At 43.0% G+C, this 21,301-nt stretch overlaps 1 protein-coding gene across 15 annotated transcripts in view; it reads left to right on the forward strand.

The window, feature by feature from the left end:
- Nucleotides 1–21,301, forward strand: part of LOC408685 (MAP7 domain-containing protein 1) — a 145,421-nt gene that overhangs the window by 44,572 nt on the left and 79,548 nt on the right. For 3 of the 15 annotated variants that reach the window (XM_026439246.1, XM_026439247.1, XM_026439249.1), the window contains exon 1: nucleotides 5,518–7,224. The exons of the other annotated variants lie outside the window; for them this stretch is intronic. In XM_026439246.1, the coding sequence (XP_026295031.1) occupies nucleotides 7,023–7,224 (202 nt within the window). In that variant the 5' untranslated portion in view covers nucleotides 5,518–7,022. Of the gene's footprint in view, nucleotides 1–5,517; nucleotides 7,225–21,301 lie in introns of those variants that run through there. 15 annotated transcript variants of the gene reach the window in all.

Genomic DNA, 21,301 nt, shown 5'->3' on the forward strand with positions numbered 1-21,301 from the left:
TAAATTTCGCCAACTTTTTTCGCTCGGCGATATTAACTTGTTCCAATCGCGCGGAAAATAGAAGGGAATAAAAGCAACGATATCGTTTGCCCCTCCCTTCCCTTCTTCATCGAAAGGATCGTTCGTTTATAGCTTTCGCGCCGCGCAATAAAAGATAGCGAGGAGGAAGGAAGAGAACTCGTACTCGAGCGGGGAGAATTAGAGCGCATTTCGCGCAATCTTCTCCGTCTATTTTTCATCCTTCGATTCCACGTTTGCGGTGCCGCTTATATCCGGCGACCCCTTTCCTCCTCTTCCTCTTATCTCCCTTCGAGGATCTTGCGAACGAGTTCTAGAAGCGAGGCGCCGCGAAACATCCGAGTTTTTCCTTGGCCCTGGCTGCTCCACTTTCCCCGATCATGGCCTATCATTTAATTTGCAGAGAGGCAAGAAATCGTTTCGCGGAAGCTTTCGTGCATCTAAGCAGCGGCTTGGATTAAGAGAGGGGAAAAAAAGGGACGAGAATAAAAGAAGGAACGGAAAGGTACAAAGAAGGCCGCGTAAAGAGTAGTCTTTTCTTCTTCTTCTTCTTCTTCTTCGTTTTAGTCGTGGGTGCCTTGGAGCTCGCTCGATATATTTATTACAGCGGAACGAAGTTATTGCCTGTCGAAGCCACGATCCTCGCCGACGATCATCGGAACGAAATTATTCGCGTTCCTTTTGCGCCTTCTAGGAATCGGCTTGGCCCAATTCCCTACCACGCATCGCCCGCCCCAGCCGACTCGAGTCTTCTTCGAGAAATCGAGACCTCGTCAACAATTCCTCGCCAACGAGCTCGATCATTCAACGATTATTCACGCTATAACCTTTTTCTCGTCGTTGCGCGCGAGAAATCGAATCGATCGTATCCGAAATCCGAATCCGAAGTTCCGCGTTTCAGTTAGTTTCAACTTCTCTGTAATCTCGATTTTAACCGACGTAATGGCGAGCGTTGGACACGCATCCGATTCGATCGAGACGATCCACAGATAAACGGGATCCGTTTATAAAATCGAGTCGACCATGTCGATTTTCCGTCCCTCTTCTTTCCTTCTTTCAATTTCCCGCCACGATGATGATTCACGCGGAAATCTCGCGGCTCGATTAGGAACGGAAATCGGCGTTGATTGCCGGAACCTCGTCCCCGCTCTGTTAAACTTGCGGCCGCCGATTCGTATCTTCTTCCACGGAGCGGAGTGTTACACTGCGAAATTGACTCATTTATCACGGAGGGACGGAGAGAGAGAGGGAGAGAGAGAAAGAGAGAAAAGAATCGCGCGACTATGTATCCCATTCCAGCGGGCCAAGATTGCGTATCACTGAAAAAAACGGCTCGCGTCGCTTTCACCGCGTGCCATCTGCTCGTAACACGAAACCGCGCCACGTCACGTTTTTTTTTTTTTTTTTTTTAATCTTAATTATTCTCGCGTCAACGTTAATTGCGATCGCCTTGAAGGAGAATGCATTGGAAGGAAAGAGATCCGCGAAACGGATCGATTCTAATCTGAGCGATTGCCACACTTCAGGTTCCGAGGTTGCGACTTTTTCAAGGTATCTCTGAGTTTTCAATGCACAACCGTACGATTGTAGAGAGAGAGCGTAGGTATACACAAAGGAGTAAAAAGATGGCGAACGATTGGCGTGGAAAGCGGACGCAGTTGGAAACGCAGCTGTTATGACACATCCTCGTAGAAAACGTAGCAACGTAGAAAATGGTTGTTAAAACCGTATATTATAAATAACAAGATTGGACGTTGAACGTGGATCGTTCTCTGGAAGAAAGTCGCGTGATGTAAGTTTCGTTAGGACCCCCTTCGATTCTGTTACTCGACGCGGAAGAGAAGAATGTTTTTCTTATTCTTTTTTTCTTTTTTTAACGAGCCAATGGTACACGAATGTGTCGATCCGAGATCAAATACGAGAGGATATTTTGCGCTCGACAGGGGAGGGATGGATAGATTTTCGCGCCAGATGGACAGCCGTAAAAAAGATGGTAACTAATACACGAACGGTACACGAGGCTACTTTTGGCTACCGAGGCCTGCTGGATTGCCGTCACGTCCCGACGCGTCCCGTCCCTTTTCTGGTCGATCGTGTATCGTCCATCACAATGCCGTAATATCATACGATACGCGAGGACTGCGAAATAACGGGTGTTCGCGTGGCGCGCCGATTTAGCGATGATTTAATCCTCCGCGCCACCACTTTTCTATGCAATCCAACGCTTTCGTTTGTCGGCGAGTAGCGGTATTTCGGATCATTTTGTCGTCGTTTCGTAGTACTCTTCCCTATCCTCTATGAAAATATATTGCGGATCTCGGAAATTACGCGGAACACCTATTCAATTCGATCTTCTGGAATATTTCGAAATGTTGCGTCACGTTGAAACGTTGTTGAAATTCTAAAAAAACGTTATCTAACTTTCCAAGGTTATCGAACGTTGAATTTTTTCCTCCCTCCCCTCCCCGAGAGCGATGCGAAAACACACGCGAATCCACGATCGCATCGGAATATCTGGCGTGTCATCAAAATCTCATCGTACGAGAAGTTCAAGGTTAGTTCGGAGATTGTTCCGAGCTTATCGATATCGTCGAACGACGTTTGGAAGATGATAGTCGTGAAATGATCGTGGCTCTTTATTATTCCCTTTTTTTTTTTTTTATAATCGATCAAAGACGTTCGAAAGATCGCCTATTAGTAGAACGATTTAATCGTAGAAAGAGCGCAATTGGTCTTATCGAGGCGATACGACAGGATTACAAGTACGAAGATCTCTGTCAACGGTTGGGTTGTCGGCAGGCTGTCTGCGTCCGGTTGGATCGCCGCATGCCGCCTCTATCAGACGAGTCGACCGGTGGACTTGGCATATTAGTCCCCATAAAAGGGGCATCGATCGCCATTTGAGCGAGTTCGTACACGAGGCACGCACGCGGAAGATCAAGCCGCAAGAAGCTTCTCCACAGAGCGGGTAACAGTATACGATCGAGCTGTAGCTTGGCTCTGTACTTGTGAAGTACAAGCCGGTCTTAACTTCGTCGAAAGAAGTTTTTCTCTTCCATCGATTTCACCGTGACGTCCATCGAGTTGAAGAATTTCGAGTGAAACGTGGCCGCGTACACGTCATACACGTCTCGGATTCTTCGGTCGAGAATTCGGGATTTCGAGACGAAAAGATTTTCGCAACCTTTGAGAGACGCTTTTAATCGAACTCGATCGAACTTGATACTGGAAACTCGTAGACCACTTTCATCGAGCAGATAACTGCCTCGATGTTGTAACACGATTTTAAACGAGGCATCCAATTATCCGTTCGTAAGTAGTTGGATCAAAGGTCTGTGCAATAAACTTGACAAAATCTCAAGCTGTAATAAGCCTTCCTCTTTGAACGTGAGTGGGGTATACGATTTAATATATTTTTATATTTCCGAATTTTCCTTTAAAAGAATTTATAATCGATTAAGAAAGATACGGATAGAAATAATCCGAAAAAAGAGGAAAACAGAATCGAGTCACGTTGGCTATCTGCAAAACCGTTAAGTAGACCGTTATCGTGAGCCTTAAACCTGATTCCAAACATTTGTCCTTTCACGAGCAAATTATTAAGAATCAGCCCTGCAATAATAATAATCAAACAATCTCGATCGAAATTTTACTTGATTCATTCGTTTTTCCCGAATCGTCATCCACCGCAATTCTTCTAGAATACGATCCGAGAAAAAGGTTGTAACGATCGTCACGTTATGCGAGAATAGTTTGGATGCAGTTTCATGAAATTGTTCAGCTATAAAAGCGAGGTTCGTGCAAATTGTTAAGCGTGGTCGGCCATGTCGTACGCTCGAGATATTCTCGCATCACGAGCTTTTCTTTCTCGTCCGGCTCACGCGTCTCCCACCTTCCTCTTTGAAACCGTTTACGCTCGGCGAACGCGACGCTCGGTTTATCCTAGGCAAGAAAATCGCCTCGAACGAGCCGATCGATCGATCGAAACGGCACGCCGCGTTGTCGTAGCTCGATAAGAAACGCAATAAAAAGTTCGCCAAGTGATCTGACGCAGTTTCGAGTCGGTGTACAGTTTATACTACTGGACGAGGTGAAAGTATGCGTTCAGTTTGCTTTTTCGATAAGAAAGATGTACGAGAATTTGGGATGTCGAGTTTTTTTTTTTTTTTTGCTAAAAGTCAAACCAGGATTGATCAACCGAGTTTCAATTGTTAAAAGTTAGCTAGTCGAAAAAAATTACCGTTAAAATCCGCGTGAAATTTCATCTACGACGATAGGATTTTAAGGATTGCTCTAATTTTTTATTTTTTAATTATAAATTTTTATTGAATTCGTGAAATATTAGAGGATATATAAATTTTTTTTTTAATGATCTTGTTTTTCAAATATGTGGTTCTAGAAATGGATTTCGTTATAATTCCGTTTTTTTTTTATTTTTTTTATTTTTTTTCTTTTCTTTTTCGCCGAGTCAATGCGCCTTATAGCATTTTTAGAGCTATATCCGTTGCACCTGTAGTATAAATATGTATTTACCTGACTGTATGCGCGTATTAAAATGCACATTAATGATCGCAGCTTAAAGATCACTTCCTTCGTTGTTCAGTATCATGCTATGCTATAAACGGTTGTAATTACCGTTTAACTGTAATTCTAGACGTAAGTAATTGCCTTTTAACTGTGCGTAGAATAATGTTATAATCAGGTGTTTTTTTCTTTTTTTTTTTTTTTTTTTTTTTTTTACGATCCTGTTAAATCCTTCGAGCGTATACTGTTAAATTGGACAATCGTTCGAGGAAATAAAATTATGCGTGTTTAACAATTGGAAAGACTTAAAAATTTCGGAATTTTAAACAAGAATGAATTCTCATGTTTAAAACAAAGCGTTAAAAAGCTTTTAAACTTTTATTCAGTTTATGGGGCACAAGGGAAGACAGATAGAAATGGCGATGAATAGAACTTCTTTTATAATGCAGAGTATACAGCGCGCAATTGTACTATTGAGGCAAACAAATCGTAGGCAGAGGACATTTACGCGTAGAAAATCCATTAGTTATATATAGTAGAATTTCTTGTTCGACGCCAGAAATCAGGCGGGAATTAGCGAGAATTTTTTTTTTTTTTTTCCCCTTTTCAAATCTCCCAGTTCAACGATCTCATTCACTCGATTTTATTTTTCCCCTCCGTATGAAACGAACGCGTATTTCGTTTCTCATATTCCATCCGTTTCAATATGAACATTTATCCGTTCGGTGTCAATTCTCTGATGTAGAGTCGCAATTAAATTCGAGAAATTCTATTCAGAGAGTGTAGATGTGAGCGTCGATGAAAAACATATAGATTAGACGCACTATGTGTCTTCCGATGCTTTTTAATCTCGACCCCGAACGAAACGAAAAATCCCTGTGTCTACCGGCCGAATCGTGCGTTCGCGTGTTCGGCAATTTCCGACATTCCTCGGCAGGACTCGCAAGCGCGCCGCATCGCAGCGTCATTCAGTCGAATGCTGACCGCCACGCGCGAAAGATCGCGTTACGCTCGATATCCGTGTGTCGTCACGAGTCACTTCTGTCTGCTTTGACAGCCAGTCACGTCTCGCGTTTCTTCATTGTGTTTACATTCGTGATGTACGATCACCGATCGAATACGGTTCGTTCGCTCCCCGCTTAAATAAATTGTCGATCCGATTCGGTTGTTCGTTTCTTCGGTATCTAATCGCGATTCCAGAGAGAGGGCACGTGTTAATCAAACGAACCATATCGAAAGTGTGCAGTGCGTTCAATTATTCGCTGTGGGCGATCAAAGATATTCGTATACGCAAACGAGATTATCGTGCTCGGGGACAATATTTCTGTTGGCAAACACGATCGATACAAAGAGAAGACGACATAGATGGTTTTATTTACGTCTCGTCTCGAGCATACAGTGCCACGTTAACTTCGAAATCGTCTGAAATTACATTCAAGAGAGAACATTGTCACGACCGAGGCACGTTCCCAGCTATCTCGCAGCTTCTTAACGAAGCACCCCGCCTTTAAACGAATTTAACGAGACCACTCGTCCGTACGGTCAATTCGTACCAACCCGCGTGGACTGATCCAGGCGTCCCTCGCGTCTCCTCGCTCCATTAGGGTTGACTGACCGACCGAGACGCAAGACCGTACTCCGGTCCCCGTGATCAAAGATACACATCGTCGAGCGTGTACGATGCGTTCGATCGATCGCCACACGGTGATACATCGGCGAGGATAAACAAAGCGGACCGAAGCGAAAGAAGATCGAAGAGGCGAAAGGAGCCAAAGGGCAAAGGAGCGCGTAACACTGGTTGGCGATTGTTCGCCGAGAGAGAAAAAGATTTCGATAAGGATTGTCCGTTACGCGAGCCTAGACGATTCCTAGTTAACGATCAACAAAAGTGGCTGGTAATTAGAGCCGGATTAATTGGACCGCGAAGCAACTCGCGCCGGACGCGATGAAAGAGAAGAGGGGCGCCGCGAGGAAGAGAGGGTCGCTCGAATAAGCGTGCTTCGCGTGGCTTTCTTGTTTCGGGGATTTTCGTCTCCTCGCGACGAATTCCACCTAGTTCCCACCCCGTGTAAATATTTACCGAGACTGCCAGTGAACCCAGTGATTGCCCGGAATTGGAATCACCTTTCCACGTGATTCGTCACGAATACGCGAATCCATAATAGCTTCAGGAGTACTCGTCCTGTACTCGTTAGCTACTAACTATTCAACGATCGTACGTGTTTGTGGTCTCGGCCATCGGTCTCGGCCATTGTTTCCCCCCCCGCGCATTCGACACAGAGCGCAGGAAGCTCGCGTAGCAAGCAAGCAAAACGCGAGTGGAAAGGTCGAAGAACAGCAATCGAGGGGGTGTTGGAGGAGGGGTGGTGGTCGATCGTGGTCACGAGCGCGAGGAAGCGGCGGCGGTCAGCGTGTCGGGGATCGGGTCGGATAATGCGCCATCGCGCGACAACGCGATTTTCGGCGATCGTGAGGATAGAATGTTGACAGCCCGTTCTGGGCCTCTTGGGCTCGGTGTCCCGCGAACCCTGGGGCCCGCCGAAGGGAGCGACCACCTCTTCCTTCTGCCCGAAAGAGCACTGATCATGGACAGCACCCACTTGAGACAGGACCTGGCAGGTCTCGACTTCAACTTGCACCTCAACCTGCTCCACACCGCGCCCCGCGGCAACGTCTGGCTATGTGAGTCGCTACTTTGTACCGGGTCATTGTCTGGGGATGATGGAACGCGTGCGGTTTTTCTATCGCGTGAACAACCAAAGGGGGGAGATTCCGGTTCGATTGGCCGTTTATCTAGTTTCTCTCGCTTTTCTTTCGAAGGTCGAAACGAATTTTTATGATTGAAACGCGGACAAAATGCGTGCGCGTATATCGTAAGGACGTATTTGGTGAAACGTTTCCTATAAATTATTCGGCGTTTCGAATATTAATGGAGAATCTTTTGTTCTCGGCTCAATGGATCGTTTAATAAGACCGTTTTAACGATCTCGGTTGAGTATAATCAAGATACGTTTGTCCGAGTTACTTGCCCGAATGGGGAATGCGTTTTAAATTATAAAAATGGCTTTATTGGAGCGAGCAGTGTATAGAATATGAGTTTCGTGTGTTTCTAATTGCACGTTTGCAATTTTTAAACATTTTACACCGGACGTAAAGATAAAACGTACAGAATTCATTCTTACTATAAACATACCGTTGTTCGTGCACTGACCATAAATCTTTAAAGCTCTGTAATATTCTTGCATCGTGGTTCGCGATTTTTATCCTTCGTCCAAATCTTTTACCTTTTTTTTCGCGATTCGAGACGACGGCCACTGTTTAAGTTTCAGTTAGTGGTATAATGAATTATTGACTTTGCCCCTGAGCAAATCGAAATCTCATTAAATCGCATCCATCTTAGGTCATAATTTCCAATTCAACTTCTTACCACGACCTCGTCAGCCAGCTGTCACGAATAAGAAAAGCTTTTTCGATCGATTCCTCTTTCGCTTAATGAAAGTAAGCAGTAGTTGGAAAGCCGCTTCATTATTTCGATGAAGATTCCGATATCGATTCAACATGTATCGCAGTTTAATATAATAGTTTTTACTTCGCTTTTTAACGTTACACGTGTTCCTCGAATGATAAACGAGCTATAAACTCCATTAAAGTTATAAATTCTCCACCTCTATGTTCGTAGAATCGTAGAATCGTTCGACATCGTTTCCAGACTTCATTGCTTTTCAACAAAAAAAAAAAGGAAAAAAAATCCAATAAAATCGTCGCCGGCGATCGTCTAGATTCGATGAAAATGTCAGGCAATCCGCGTCACACGAAAGTCTCTCTCTCTCTCTCTTTCTCTCAGTTTTTCCATCTCTCGTTTCGATCATTCGCATAGCGAGACAAAAGGGCATAGAGGAAGGGAATGGGGTGCTCGAAAATGAAAATCCTTGCCCTCGCGATAACGACAAGGGTTTGTGAAAAACAAGGGTGCGCGTTATTGGCCCATAAAAGCGGCACCCGTACGACAAGTCTCGCGTTTCATTTCGTTTTGTCATCTTCTAAATCCCGTTCGTTCGATCAATCTTTCTATCGCGCGTGTATTTTTTCATAACTTTACGCGATATAAACGTAATTGCACAGATACGATATTTCTGCGAAAGCTATTTATTCATTTTTCGATAATTATTTTATCTTTGTAAATTTAATTTCGTAAAAGTAATTATCGCCCGTAATCGAAGCAGACAATACACGCTCGTTATTCGAATATTTATCGTTAGGAGCTAGCTAACGTGCTCATAAAAAATTAACATATCACTACTGGTCTCGTTAGAATATTATCATTTGTATTCATCGTTGACCCTGTCCTGCCTATTATAGTTTTCTCTCCGACATTTGTTCACGACGGTTACTAACCACGCTTGCTCGGGGATAGATAATTATACGGCCGCTATAAACACTCCACTTCTTCTTCTTTTTTTTATTATTTTTTTTTTTCATTGCATCGTTGAGGACACTAGACTCCGCGGTGTCGTCGAGCATTGTATCATTTTTTTCGTTGGTACAGTTAGATCACTTATCGTACTAGGACGATCTTTTCCCGTTTATAATGGCGTTCATCGCATAGGTAGCTGTTATTCCAACCGTGGTCTAGAAACTCGCAATTTAACGAGACAGCCGGTAATCTCTGTTTACGTTTCTGTCCTCTATAGAGACAACAAATTCCGCCGCGTCGCGTTCCTTTAATAGCGCGTGGCGCGTTTGGACAACGGTTCTAATCTTTTTACTTTTTGCTAATTATAGTCACCACTTTTATGTCTGCTACGTGTCGACAGATGGAACGATAAAAAAAGGTGAGCGCGTAATTTTCGAGCGAAGTTACGACCATTAATGTTTCTCTATTTTTCGCGTTACACCAGTTCTGTGCCGAGGCTTTCAATTCTTGCTCCGCTGCTTTTTCATCAATGACACACTCTCGAATTATTTTCATTTTTCGTTCCCGGCCAACGATGTCAGTGTCGAGAATTCGCATGAAACACCGTTGCGAAAGTCGGTTCCGCGCAATCTGGCGTAATTTTCCACGTTCCATCGAAATTCATCGAAATTCGATGGATCGTTATATAGGGGAAAAAAAAAAAAAAAAAAGGAAGAAAAAAGCGAAAAAAATCGTTCGAACGCGTTCGCGCGTTTTCTGCGCATTTCGTAGAAATTAATTGCGATACGTTGCATATTTCTGAGACTGTCGAATGCAACTCAATTCCACGGTTATGTATCTGTTATATACGTAAGTCTGCTTGATTACAGATAATGTGGCCGTGCTACGTTCTTTTCCTTATATAACGCGAGAAAGGTGGAAACGAACCGACAACTTTTTTTCATCTTTTTCCGATTGTAAATAAACCGTTGGGCTATGACGCGGTTTGGAACACGCCTTTCCAACGCGCTCTGCCAGAAATTGTAGCCAAATAGTTTCTTTCTATACAGGGTCGACCGTCTAATCGTTTAAATTATTATTTTCATCTATTATTCGATATTTATCGCACAATTAAATAATCTTTTACGATGACATTTTATTTTTGTTTTTTAATTAATTTTTACTTAGCTATTTTTCTCTCTTCTTTTCTCTTCTTTCTTTCTTTTTTCTTTTCTTTTTTTTTTTATCCACATCCAACCTCGTAATTCTTTTCCCTTGTTAGTCACGGCAATAAAGGCATTATCTTTTCTAAAAAAAATTTCGAGATCGCATCATCCGCGACAAAGAGAATTCTCACAGCTCGACTCGAAGAATAAAAATAATTGAGATAGCCGCGTTGAGCAATCCACTTTGTACTTACTTGATTCGAGCGTAATTTCTCGAAAATACCGAACGTTTATCCAATTTCTAAGCCGTTGCATCCTCCCGATGTTGTTGCGCCACGCTTTGTCGAATTATCGTATATCATCCCTCTCGTTTCCCCCCGCGATTCTCGCCAGCCGATGAATCGCGCGGATGATGAAAATCGCGGGGGAGGGCGTTTCGGACGTAAACGGACGAGAATTATTCGCAATTCCATCCGAACAGCTGTGCAGATATTAAACCGGGTGATGCGTAATCGTAATAACGTTTTCCGTTATTACGCTGTCGTCGCGTAGGAATTGTCGAGGCTGGCCCCGTCGATCGTTGGTCGACGTGGGAACGCGATAATGATTAACAAAGGCGCGTTATTAGCCACGCTGCAGAAACGTGAAACGAAGTTAACCGTGCACAGAGGCACAAAGGCACGAACCAAAGTGTGGAGATATATTGTTTTCCATGGTTCGGGCGCGGTCACGCCGTCGTAATCGCATTTTTCAACGCGAGTCGGCCTCGCGCTTACCAGATGCTTCTTCTTCTTCTTCTTCTTCGGGCATCTTGTTCCTATCCGTCCCGCTTGATAAAGATCGCCGCTTCTGCTCGTACAATTCGAAACGCTTGTTTCGTGGATGCTGACTCGAACGATTTCGTCTCATTATTTTGATTTATTCGTTTCGTTCTACATTTTAATTGATCGCGGCCTCTTTTCGGAAACGACGTTTTGGAGGAGAAAGATTAGCGATTAACAGTTGATTTAATTGATTTTATAATTCTTTTTCTCTCTCTTTTTATATATGTATAAAATTTGGTATTTTTAACAAAATTTATTTTGAATTTTACGCTCGGATAATCGTAATTTCCATAAACTATTTTAATTTTATATATATTTAGCTACATATTATGGATCGATACTTTTAGATATTAAAGTCGATAGGTTCTTGGAATAAGTTTTTATCTCTCGGTTAAAGTTTTATACAATTTTAATGATAAGCTAATATAATTTTTATTCGTTGGATTGTTCTATTAGATTATTCGAGGTCGTAGTATTTTTTTAACAGTTGTACAAAGCACGAGAAAGAGATGAGATCGGTGGTAACGATTAATTGTATTTTCTTCACGCGTAATATACGATTGGAAAAATTGATCGTAAAGATTTATCTTTAATCCTGAAAAATAAAATCGTTGCATTTATCAACTTACAAGCAAACGACGAGATTATCCGCCATTGCTAGTCCGTGTTATCATCCACTTGTTTTAACGGTGTTTGCCATTGCCGTCGTCAATGTTACGTTCGCGATAATAGAAATTTTGAAATTTTTTTTTTTTTAACTCAAACACACCTCTGAAAAATTTCTTTCTTTCTTTCTTTCTTTCTAAGATGTGAAAAAAAAAATATAGGCGCGTTAAGATTCGGTTGGCACCGAATTCGAGAGGCGCAATTAACGTAGCGTGAAGCGTCGTGAATTTTCATCACGAACTTCCCTCGAATCCCAAATGCGGACTAATGTCCCCGTAGTCTGGTTAAGCCAGGTTTCTACTACTTACCTCTCTCACGAAACTTCGCCAAAGAGTTAATCTCGAATGAAACACGTATATCGTTCGTTAGCTCATTCTCATTGTATCCGTTAATTCAGTCCTCGATCACGGTTCGCTGAACCGATAAATCGTCGCACGATTTCTCGAAGATTCTCGACTCGTTGCGATTATCGATCTCTCTCTTTCTCTCTCTTCGCGTTATCTGTGGTGGCCACGTTCGCGTCGCATCGTATTTACACAACGTTGACTCCACAACACCTAGAATCGCGATACGCGCGATGAAGGGAAAAGAGGCGGGTAAAAAAAAAGAACTTGTTGTCGCCCAGATTGAATCGCATTAATTATTTTTAAGCCGCGGCCGCGTTAATTAAAGACGCGACCTTACCTTGAAGCTTGGTAGAGTAACAGGCCACGATTTACTTAACCGTGCATGCGTTCGTTTCCCGTGTCCTTTATCGTTTATCCCACCCGATTGATCGTTGTTAATCCGATCAATCGTACAATAATTAACCGGTTGGGCAAGATTGTGCTCGTTAAGCTATCACGTTTCGTGTCACGTCCACTTAATAACGCTTCGAAACAGATCGATAATTTTCTTCCTTTATACGATTCTCATCTTTTTCTCTCTCCTCCTCCTATTCATTGTTCATCCATCAGCGGATTCTAAAGTTTTACAACGGCGTAGACGTTGATCGAATTAATTTCGAGCGAAACGCGCGAGGCGTTGTCGTCGTGGGCGGCGGTGACACACAAGGGAAGAACACGAAAGGCTCGACCTTCGATACCACTTTTCCACCACGGCTGATCTCCACGGCGAAAACATTCGATATCGAGCGACACCTTGCGACTCTCGTGCTCCAATCGAGTAATCCTGCTGTCACACTTCGTCGTCGACCGATCGATAGTGTGGTGGTGATGATGCTCCATTCGATGCATAATTGATTATGGAACGTCTACGCGAGCATTAGATCGGGGACCACGATATTTCGTGTAATTCCATCGTGATCTCGATTTAACCGAACGAAGCAAAATTGCAGCGGTGACCCAGATAATCCGTATCTCTCGAAATAATTAGGAGATGGTCCGTCCAAGAGTTTTATTCCTCGCTGAAGATGCATTCAATCTGATGAAACGATCGATTGAAAATATATTTCCTAGGAATTACGATTACGATTTCAAAAGCTGTGATGATAATTGACGAGCCTATTTCCATTATTCCATTTGACATCGAAAATTGATCTACCTTCGTTAAGATTGATTTATGATCTCTATATCTTCATCTTCGAAATATCACGCGAAGTGTGTTACATGTTTGGCTGTCCGGAGGATGACGAGAAGGCCGGATTTACGGACGAGTAGTCGAAGTAGTTAGCAGTATTCAAGAGACACAGAGAAAGGGAAATTATTTTATCGTTAGAGAGGCTGGAGAGGCGCGGATTTTGTCGCGTTTACGTTACCGATGCTTTAACACTCTTGTGCTATCGGCATGTCATAATCCCGAGGCTATGTCACGCTAAGTAATAGATCCATTAGGCGAGTAGGCACGTCAGACTCCTTTGACCCCTGCGCCAGACCTCACTCTACGCTCCTCACTGGGTGGTATTTGCATATCCGATGATACGGCCAACAGATTCAAAGAAAATCGTTCGCGTTCACAATCGTTTCAATCCATCTCGATAATTAACACGTGGATCGAGTTTCAATTGAAATTCATTCCTCGGAATAAATTTTCAAAAAAAACGATCGCGCCATAACGCCTCGCAATTATACACATTTCTTATAATTGCGAATAACTTGCGCTTAATAACTTCGACTTGTATATAACCGATGACTTTTCTTTTATTTTCAGGTGAGTATCCTTTCCAATCGTTCTAACGACACTTTGCAACGACACCTCGAAAATTGCACGTGAGTATCTATTCGTTGCGCATCTCAATCTTCTACGAGAGAGAGAGAGAGAGAAAGAGAGATATGTATAAAACAATCATCGTCAAAATTTTAACTATGGTAAAAATTAAACGTAACGAACCGTTCGAAATTTCTCTTCGACCAGTTTTGCCCGCAATTGACGCGCTTAAGGGTCAAAACGATAACAGCGCGAGTCGAAATTCCGTGACTAATGAACGATGTTAATGAACGTATCCAGTGGTTTAACCACGCCCCTATTGACGAATCGATGCCGCATGTGTCTCGAAACGTCGATCTCTCGAACCGGAAACGCGCGTGTGCCCTAATGACGGGCCACGTGATCGATGAATTCGTTTCGGTATCCTTGAACGCCTATCTCGTTATACAATCTCGCGTTACGTGTGCGAATCTTTGTTGGGGCTAACGAGGCGCGGTTCACCGAAATGATCGATTCGCCAGGAATTTTCACGACGCGCCTCTTAATCGTTCCAAATTACGATCCATCCAACGTTTATTTTTATTTTCTCTCGTTTTTTTATGTAATTCGAACGCGATTTGACTTGTGGATCGAACTGTGAACGAAATAAAAAAAGTTATTCGATGTCTATTTTTATATATATATATTTTGCTCTTTAATATCATCGAGATGGAATTTGGACGCGTGGAGCGTCGAACGGGAAGGAATTCTACAACGACCGCTTCATCGCGATGGAATTCTAATTAAGTTTGTCACAGTACGATTGAAGTTTAATGTTTGGATAGACTAATTCGTCGAATCGCTAATCGGTTGCTTCGAGATAGAAACTATTCACCGATACTTTTTTTAATCAACTTAATAAATTTCTCCTTCGTAGATACAATCGAATAAACTTCAGATACAAGATAGATGAGTTGCTCCAATTTCAAATCTTTAGATTTGCTTCGAAACGGTCTCGTTAAATATTTAACATCCCTTTCGACGTATTCTAGCCGCATATACTCGAAATTTAATTCCATTCGCAGATTCGTATAATCGATAACGGCACGCGTCCCTCGAGTGTTCCTTCGAGCTGTCCGATGCAATTTTCCAAAATCTCGATCCCTTTAAAAATATGGCCGTAAATCCATCGCGATTTATCGATAAATACCTTCAATACGAAGAATTCTCGTCGATGGAAACTATCGATGAATAGAAGCCGAATTCTTCGCGAGTCAATCGTCGCGTTCTTCGCGATATTCTTTGCTGTGCCAATCGAATCTATGGATGGAATCGTGGAGGGAATATTCCAGATAGACTCGGTGATATTTGGCGTTCACCTTTAGCGTCTGTTGAAACGAATCGGAAGATAGAAAAGATTGTACGCGTTATCGAGATCGTACGCAAGATGGGAGAAGGTGTGTTTCATTATATCGCAGATAACGAAGAAGTAATTCTCGATTGATCGTTATTAACGGCGAGGCTAACATGATGTCAACGAACGAAATCGATGTTAATTTACGGAATTCTCGTGACGCGATTCTCTTTGATGGCCGTGTGTGTTAATGACAGATGTTGAGAGAAGTGTGGGAATTTAGAAGTGCTCTCTTTGATATCGATTAGACGCGCTCCGATTGAGTCCGCTTAACTCGACCCGAACTCTGCAAAATTACGAGCCGAGTTCACTCGATACCGAATCCTTCACTAATTATATCCAAACGTGTTGAATGAAACTTTTTACAAAATGGAAAATTATTTCATCCATATACTTCCCAAATATCGAAATCTCTTAACGAAACAGACAACGTTTACGAAACACTGCGTTCTATTCTTCGCAAAAGATGTATAATTATCACGATGAAGCGAAATCGACGAACGAACAACGAAAACCAATATTACTAATACGAAAAAATTCGTCGCGTAGAGATTTCTCTATCTTCGTGAGCTTTGAAAAATATTTAAACTTACGGTTAATGCGGGGAAGTCGTTTCGAAACGGTTGCCAAATTGCGTGCGCGCGTGTAATCCGATTTATAGATCGGAAATTGGGCGAGGCGACCCAGCACCACGGATCAATACCTTTTCTAGTTGTCCTTATGAGAACTCGTGGTTCGGAGAATTTTTGGATGGGGAAATAAGAAAGGATCCCTGGTGTCGTTCCATTTAAACGTAATAGAATCTCTAGAAACGTCGACGAATAGTTTTCTTTATACGCTGGAAAACTGTTTCAAATCTATCGTAATTGGCGAGCTCGGAACGATCCTTCTTTTATCGTCTCTTTATTCGACGATGACAAAAGAAGGTACGATCAATCCCCGTCCGTTATTCACCGGATGACGAACGTCTCCGATGATTCGTACGATGTTGATATACTCGACGAGAGACAACAATACACGGACGTCTAAATGACGAGGAACTCGGTCGATCGAGACTCGGCGTCGCTCGAGTCGGGCGGAGGGGGAGGGGTAGGGATGAAGTGGAAACGATTCGCACGTAGTCAGACGTCGGATCGTTCCACGTTTATTCCTTTTGGCGCCGTTAAAAATTCCGATTCTGAATGCCACCCGGTAATGTGCGCCAGCCGTATACCTATTCTTTGTCGTTGAATCCTCGATGCATCGGCAATGAGAAAGAGGTGAGTCACTGTTGAATATAATAATGGCGCCAATAAAAACGATCCTCACTTCTGGCTTTGGTCTTGATTATTTCTGTCAGTTTAGAAAAGGAGAGTTTAATTTTAGTTGACATTATTATTGTAGGAACGTGTTGTAGAGGTTACATTTATAAATAAAATAAGAACGTAACGAAAGTTCGGTTTATTGGGATTAGAAACTTGTCTCGGTTCGATTGTTTCCGTTCGTGATCCAATTTGATTCCATTTGATTCCAACGTTTCTCGATCGTCTTCGACCATTTAGAAAAATTGGCAACCAATTTCTATATGGAGAAATGTTTCGAAATTTTTCCAACGATCGATCTTGTCGAATTCTTCAAATATTCGACAAGTAAAATAAATGTAGCGAAATTTCAATTTTAAGGATATCATCGTAGCTTTTATCATCTTTGGTTCGCGCTAGAATCGAGAAGAACGGGATAGAGCCCGTCCATTTTCACGACTTCTCCTTCGATTTCTCAGACGTCAGACTCTCCCTCGATTCTTCCCTCCATTCCCTCCTCGACGGAAACCGAGCGGTTTCCTCTTCCCTTCCTCGCTCCCATACAAACTCCAAGACACAGAAGGCAAAATTCATCGTAAACTCGGGAAAGGAACTCGATGTCGATCGTGCAACGTCCCTTTATTACATCTTTTCCCCTCCTCGAATCCCAAACGATGGAACAATGAACGTTAAATAAAGAGGTTATTCGAGCCGTTCTTACAAATCCTCGCTCGATCATTATCTTCTAAGACGAGGCACAACTCGAGAAGCCACTCGATAAATCTCCTCATTACGAAACCCACTCGGCGCCCTGCCAGCGCGCGCCTTCTGCACCCTTCGTTTCGAGATCTTCTCTCGCTCGAAACCGAATTCGTCGTCTCTCGTCCCAAACCTTCATCTCCCTGTACGATTCCGTGCACTTTTATCGATTTCTATTTCGCCCCGCCTGTTGACCTCCCTTCCCTCGAGTCGCGTCGAAGAGGATCCTGTTTTTCTGGCGGGAATCGGTCGAAAGCATTTCTGACCTGGAACACCGTTTCTTTCGTCCGCTTCTTTCCAAAGAAACGAGTTTAGCCGCGTTCCTCCGCTTCTCGATCCCGCTTCTTCCGTACGCGCGTCGCACGATTCACGCGGAATTCCAGCTTCGAGCGGCGCGATTTCAAGCGGCGGGCGTTCATTCCAGCGTAGCTGGAATTTCCCTCGTTGTACTCGCTTTTTCCGGACACTTTGCTCGGGCAAAGTGCTCCCGGAATCTTGCCCATCCTCCCCTGGTCCTTAACGGTCCCCTCATCCAACGGGCTCCACCATCGATCCGCGTTCCTTCTTGGATACCTCCAACTCCCTCTCAGTGTTGGTAAATTTTCTGATTATTCTCCGCAATAATAATCTTTTGTTCGTAAAAAAAAGAAAGAAAAATACTAAAAATTTCATTCAATTATTTGTACGAAAAACGATCTTGAATAATGGTGGACACGAAAAAAGGAATAAAAGCGTTTTCTCGACCTTAGGGAGCCCCGACTCGTTCCAATATAACCGAATAACGCAAAAAACCCTGCTCGCTGCCCAACAAAATAAAGAAAGAAAGAAAAAAAAAAAAGTCTGGTGGACCTCTTTTCCCTATATAACGGTACGTATAAAATCCAGGGAACGAGACACGGTTAAAGCGGCCAACGTTGGTCCACCGTTGCTCGTGGAAAAATTTAAACGTCAATTTGCAAAGTTGCTGCGGGCAACGGTCGGGCAAAAGGATAATTCGCCGGTCGAATATTTCCGCATTTCGAACGGGCAACCGGTAAATTTTTCACAAAAGCCAATGGGGAAAGAGAGGGAGGGGGTATTGCGTATCGCGCAAAACGTTGTAGAGTTTGGCCGACTCGCGCGGTACAGGTTTTTTTCGTGGTCGGAAATTCCATTGCGAGCATCCGATCTGTCTTTTTCTTTTTCCTCTCTCTCTCTCTCTCTCTTTTCCTCCCCCTAAATTGTTTTAATTGGATAGGGGTTCGAGGGGCACGAGTTGGCGCGAGCGAATCCTCTCTACGTATTTGCGCACGTATACGCAAAGCACACACACATACATACACACACGTAGTACACAGTGGCGCTTTGAACGAGTGCGGCGCGTGGGTGTCTTGAATCGATAGTGCTTTGTGTAATACGCCGTAAATAAAACTAGAAGCGTTTCGGGTTAACGGAAAATCGAATGGGAACTCGAGATTAACGCGAGGATACTAACGTGAGTATTAATGGTTTCGGTTTGTGATCCAATTGGTCGGTTAATGCATTTCTTACGAGGTGAATTCTCCAATCGGGGGTGAATTTCTTTTGAACGGTCGTCGACGTGTTTTATCGATTCCCCTTCGGCGAAAAAAAAAAGAAAATCTCTCGTAAATAAATAACTGTTTTGGTTTATAATATTAATTGCGATTTTAAAATCTAATATTGAAATATTTGACGCGTTCGTGGATTTTTTTGTCCGTTGTGAGTCAAAGAGTTTTGAAGGAAAAAGTTTGATAGAAATCTATTTAAGGATCGATTGGCGAGTAATTACGTAAATGGTTTGTACGCGTTATTATACTTGTTAATATCGCGAATGTATAATATTCCAGGATGAAATTAGCCAAAAAACGGGGAAAGACCAAGCCCCCGACCTTCGAAAATTAATTGGACCGTGACAATGAGTCTTTTCAATACAGGCGATAATTAAGCCCAGCTGTAAAACGACCCCGATTTCCACCGATAGCTGCAATTGAATTCACGACCTGTCGCGAGGTTTGTTAGTAAACCAAGCCCTCTCTACACGTACACATCTTTTCCGATGTTCCAACACGCGTATACGAATTAACTCTCGACTGTGAATCTCTCTCTCTCTCTCTCTCTCTCTCTCTCTTCTCTTTTTCTATCATAATAAAACTCACTGCTACCTTTCGCGTGTTTTAATCGAAAAAGTATCCCGCTGCTTCGTTATTAATTCCAACATCAACTCCGCAGTTCTTTGGCAACGTTTCACTTTGATCACGGAAACAGCTTTGCATATTTGAATCGGACAAAACCGGTGGTGGTATCGGCTGTTCGTTATATAATCGTCATAAAAAACGAACACGCACGAACGCGTACTCTATATCCGCGCGTAATTTTGTTTTTATGCGCGAAAGCAGTCCGCACGACGACGATAATTCGTCAAGGATCGATCGTGAACCCGGTTTGGAGGATAAAAACGATACTCGGCCGAGTGGTGAATCGAAAACCGGTTTGCGAACGGGTCCAGCACGTGCCGGATGACGAGGCGTATTCGTCTCTCCCAGGAAATCTTCCCAATTTATTCCAACTTCTCGAACACTAGACTCGATATGTGTATATGTGTGTGTATATGTGCGATCTCGATCGAGAATACGATCGTCTGTCCAATCTTTGCGTTGGGTTAGGTTGGGTGTTCTATGCGTCGTGCAAGGTGAATAAAGAGAAGGTAGTCGACACGAATGGAGAAAGAACGTCTTTTTCTTTTTCTTGGTGTGATGTTGTTCGAGATGCGGAGGCGAGACGGTCCGCCTACGTTGTTGCGCGTTTCGTTAGTCCTCTTACGCGTTTTCCTACTGACTTTATCGCGTTCGAAGGAAGATTAAAATCTTGGTAAAAGTTGTCGAAGTAAAATGTGATAAAAGAATCTTTATTAAGTCTGCGAGTAAAAGATGAAAGAAATTTAGATACCGTTAAGCACTGTGATGTTTTTTAATTTTGTCGACGAGGAAATGTGTGTGAGAGTTAGGGAATCTTTCTTTTCTAGGAAATCTTTTCTAAATGAGAATTTTGTACCGTCGGTAAGTCGGTAAAAGAACTCTCTGTAATCTCTCTGTATAATTGTGATAATATTGATTTTATCTGACGTTGGTAACTAGTGGAAACTTTATCTTCGGTAGATAACCGAATAGATTGCTAACAGTGGTGGGTAAAGTAGAATTTCTACGATATGTAATACCGACGATCAGAAAGATACATTCCGGAGTAGATCTTTATTATACGAAGTATAAATAGATCGCTACCTCATTTTACCAGTCGTTGCATTTTTATCGGAGTACATCGTGCAAATATATTGTTTATCTTTATTCTTTACACGTCATAAAATTAATCGACGTTATCCTTCGAATAATTTTATTGCACGCGGATGCAAATTGCATTCAGATATCAAATTATTAGCCTTCGAAATCCTTCTTCGCCTTATAAAGATCTCGTCGAGATTGTGCATCGATGGCCTCGATTCGTTTTTGCTAGCTTGCGCAATAGCGTCTCTTCTTCATTATGCATAATCCACATCAACGAGCTAATTAACTGCAATTAGCGAGCGTCTCTGTTATCCGTCCTGCCTGACCTCGTGTTCTCTAGAAGATTCCTATCCCCCCTCCCCCATATAGCGACTGTTCTCGAGCGCAGTTCCTCTCTTTTTTCCTTTGTTCATTTCTTATTTTCTATATTTGTGTCTCGCGTCTTCCCTTCGCTCGTCTTCCATCCCCTCATCCCCTTCTCTTCGACGTCGTTTCTGCGCCGCGGATTTGACATATTTCAAGAAAATTAACGGGCGCGCGGGCGTTAGCTCGCGTCGATCTCGTTAGCGTCTCGACCAGGTATCGTGGGGATTATTAATGGTATTAAAATTGTGCACGTAACCGCGATTCGTTATTTATCCCCGCGGCCACGATCTTTTGTCGAGGGAACGTCTCCTCCCTTCGCCCTCATTGTGCCGAGACCACCACTCATTCCCTCTCTCATTGTCCGAAAGAAACTGTGTCTCTCCTTGAAACTCGTGACGCGCGAAAAAAAGTTTCCAAGCCAGCTCGATGTATCAGGAAGCGCATCGTGCCTCTCCTCCTCCACCAGGGGATTTCCACCGGTTCCACCGT

The sequence above is a fragment of the Apis mellifera genome, linkage group LG2, assembly GCF_003254395.2.
Source record: "Apis mellifera strain DH4 linkage group LG2, Amel_HAv3.1, whole genome shotgun sequence".
Classification (NCBI taxonomy): Eukaryota; Metazoa; Arthropoda; class Insecta; order Hymenoptera; family Apidae; genus Apis; species Apis mellifera.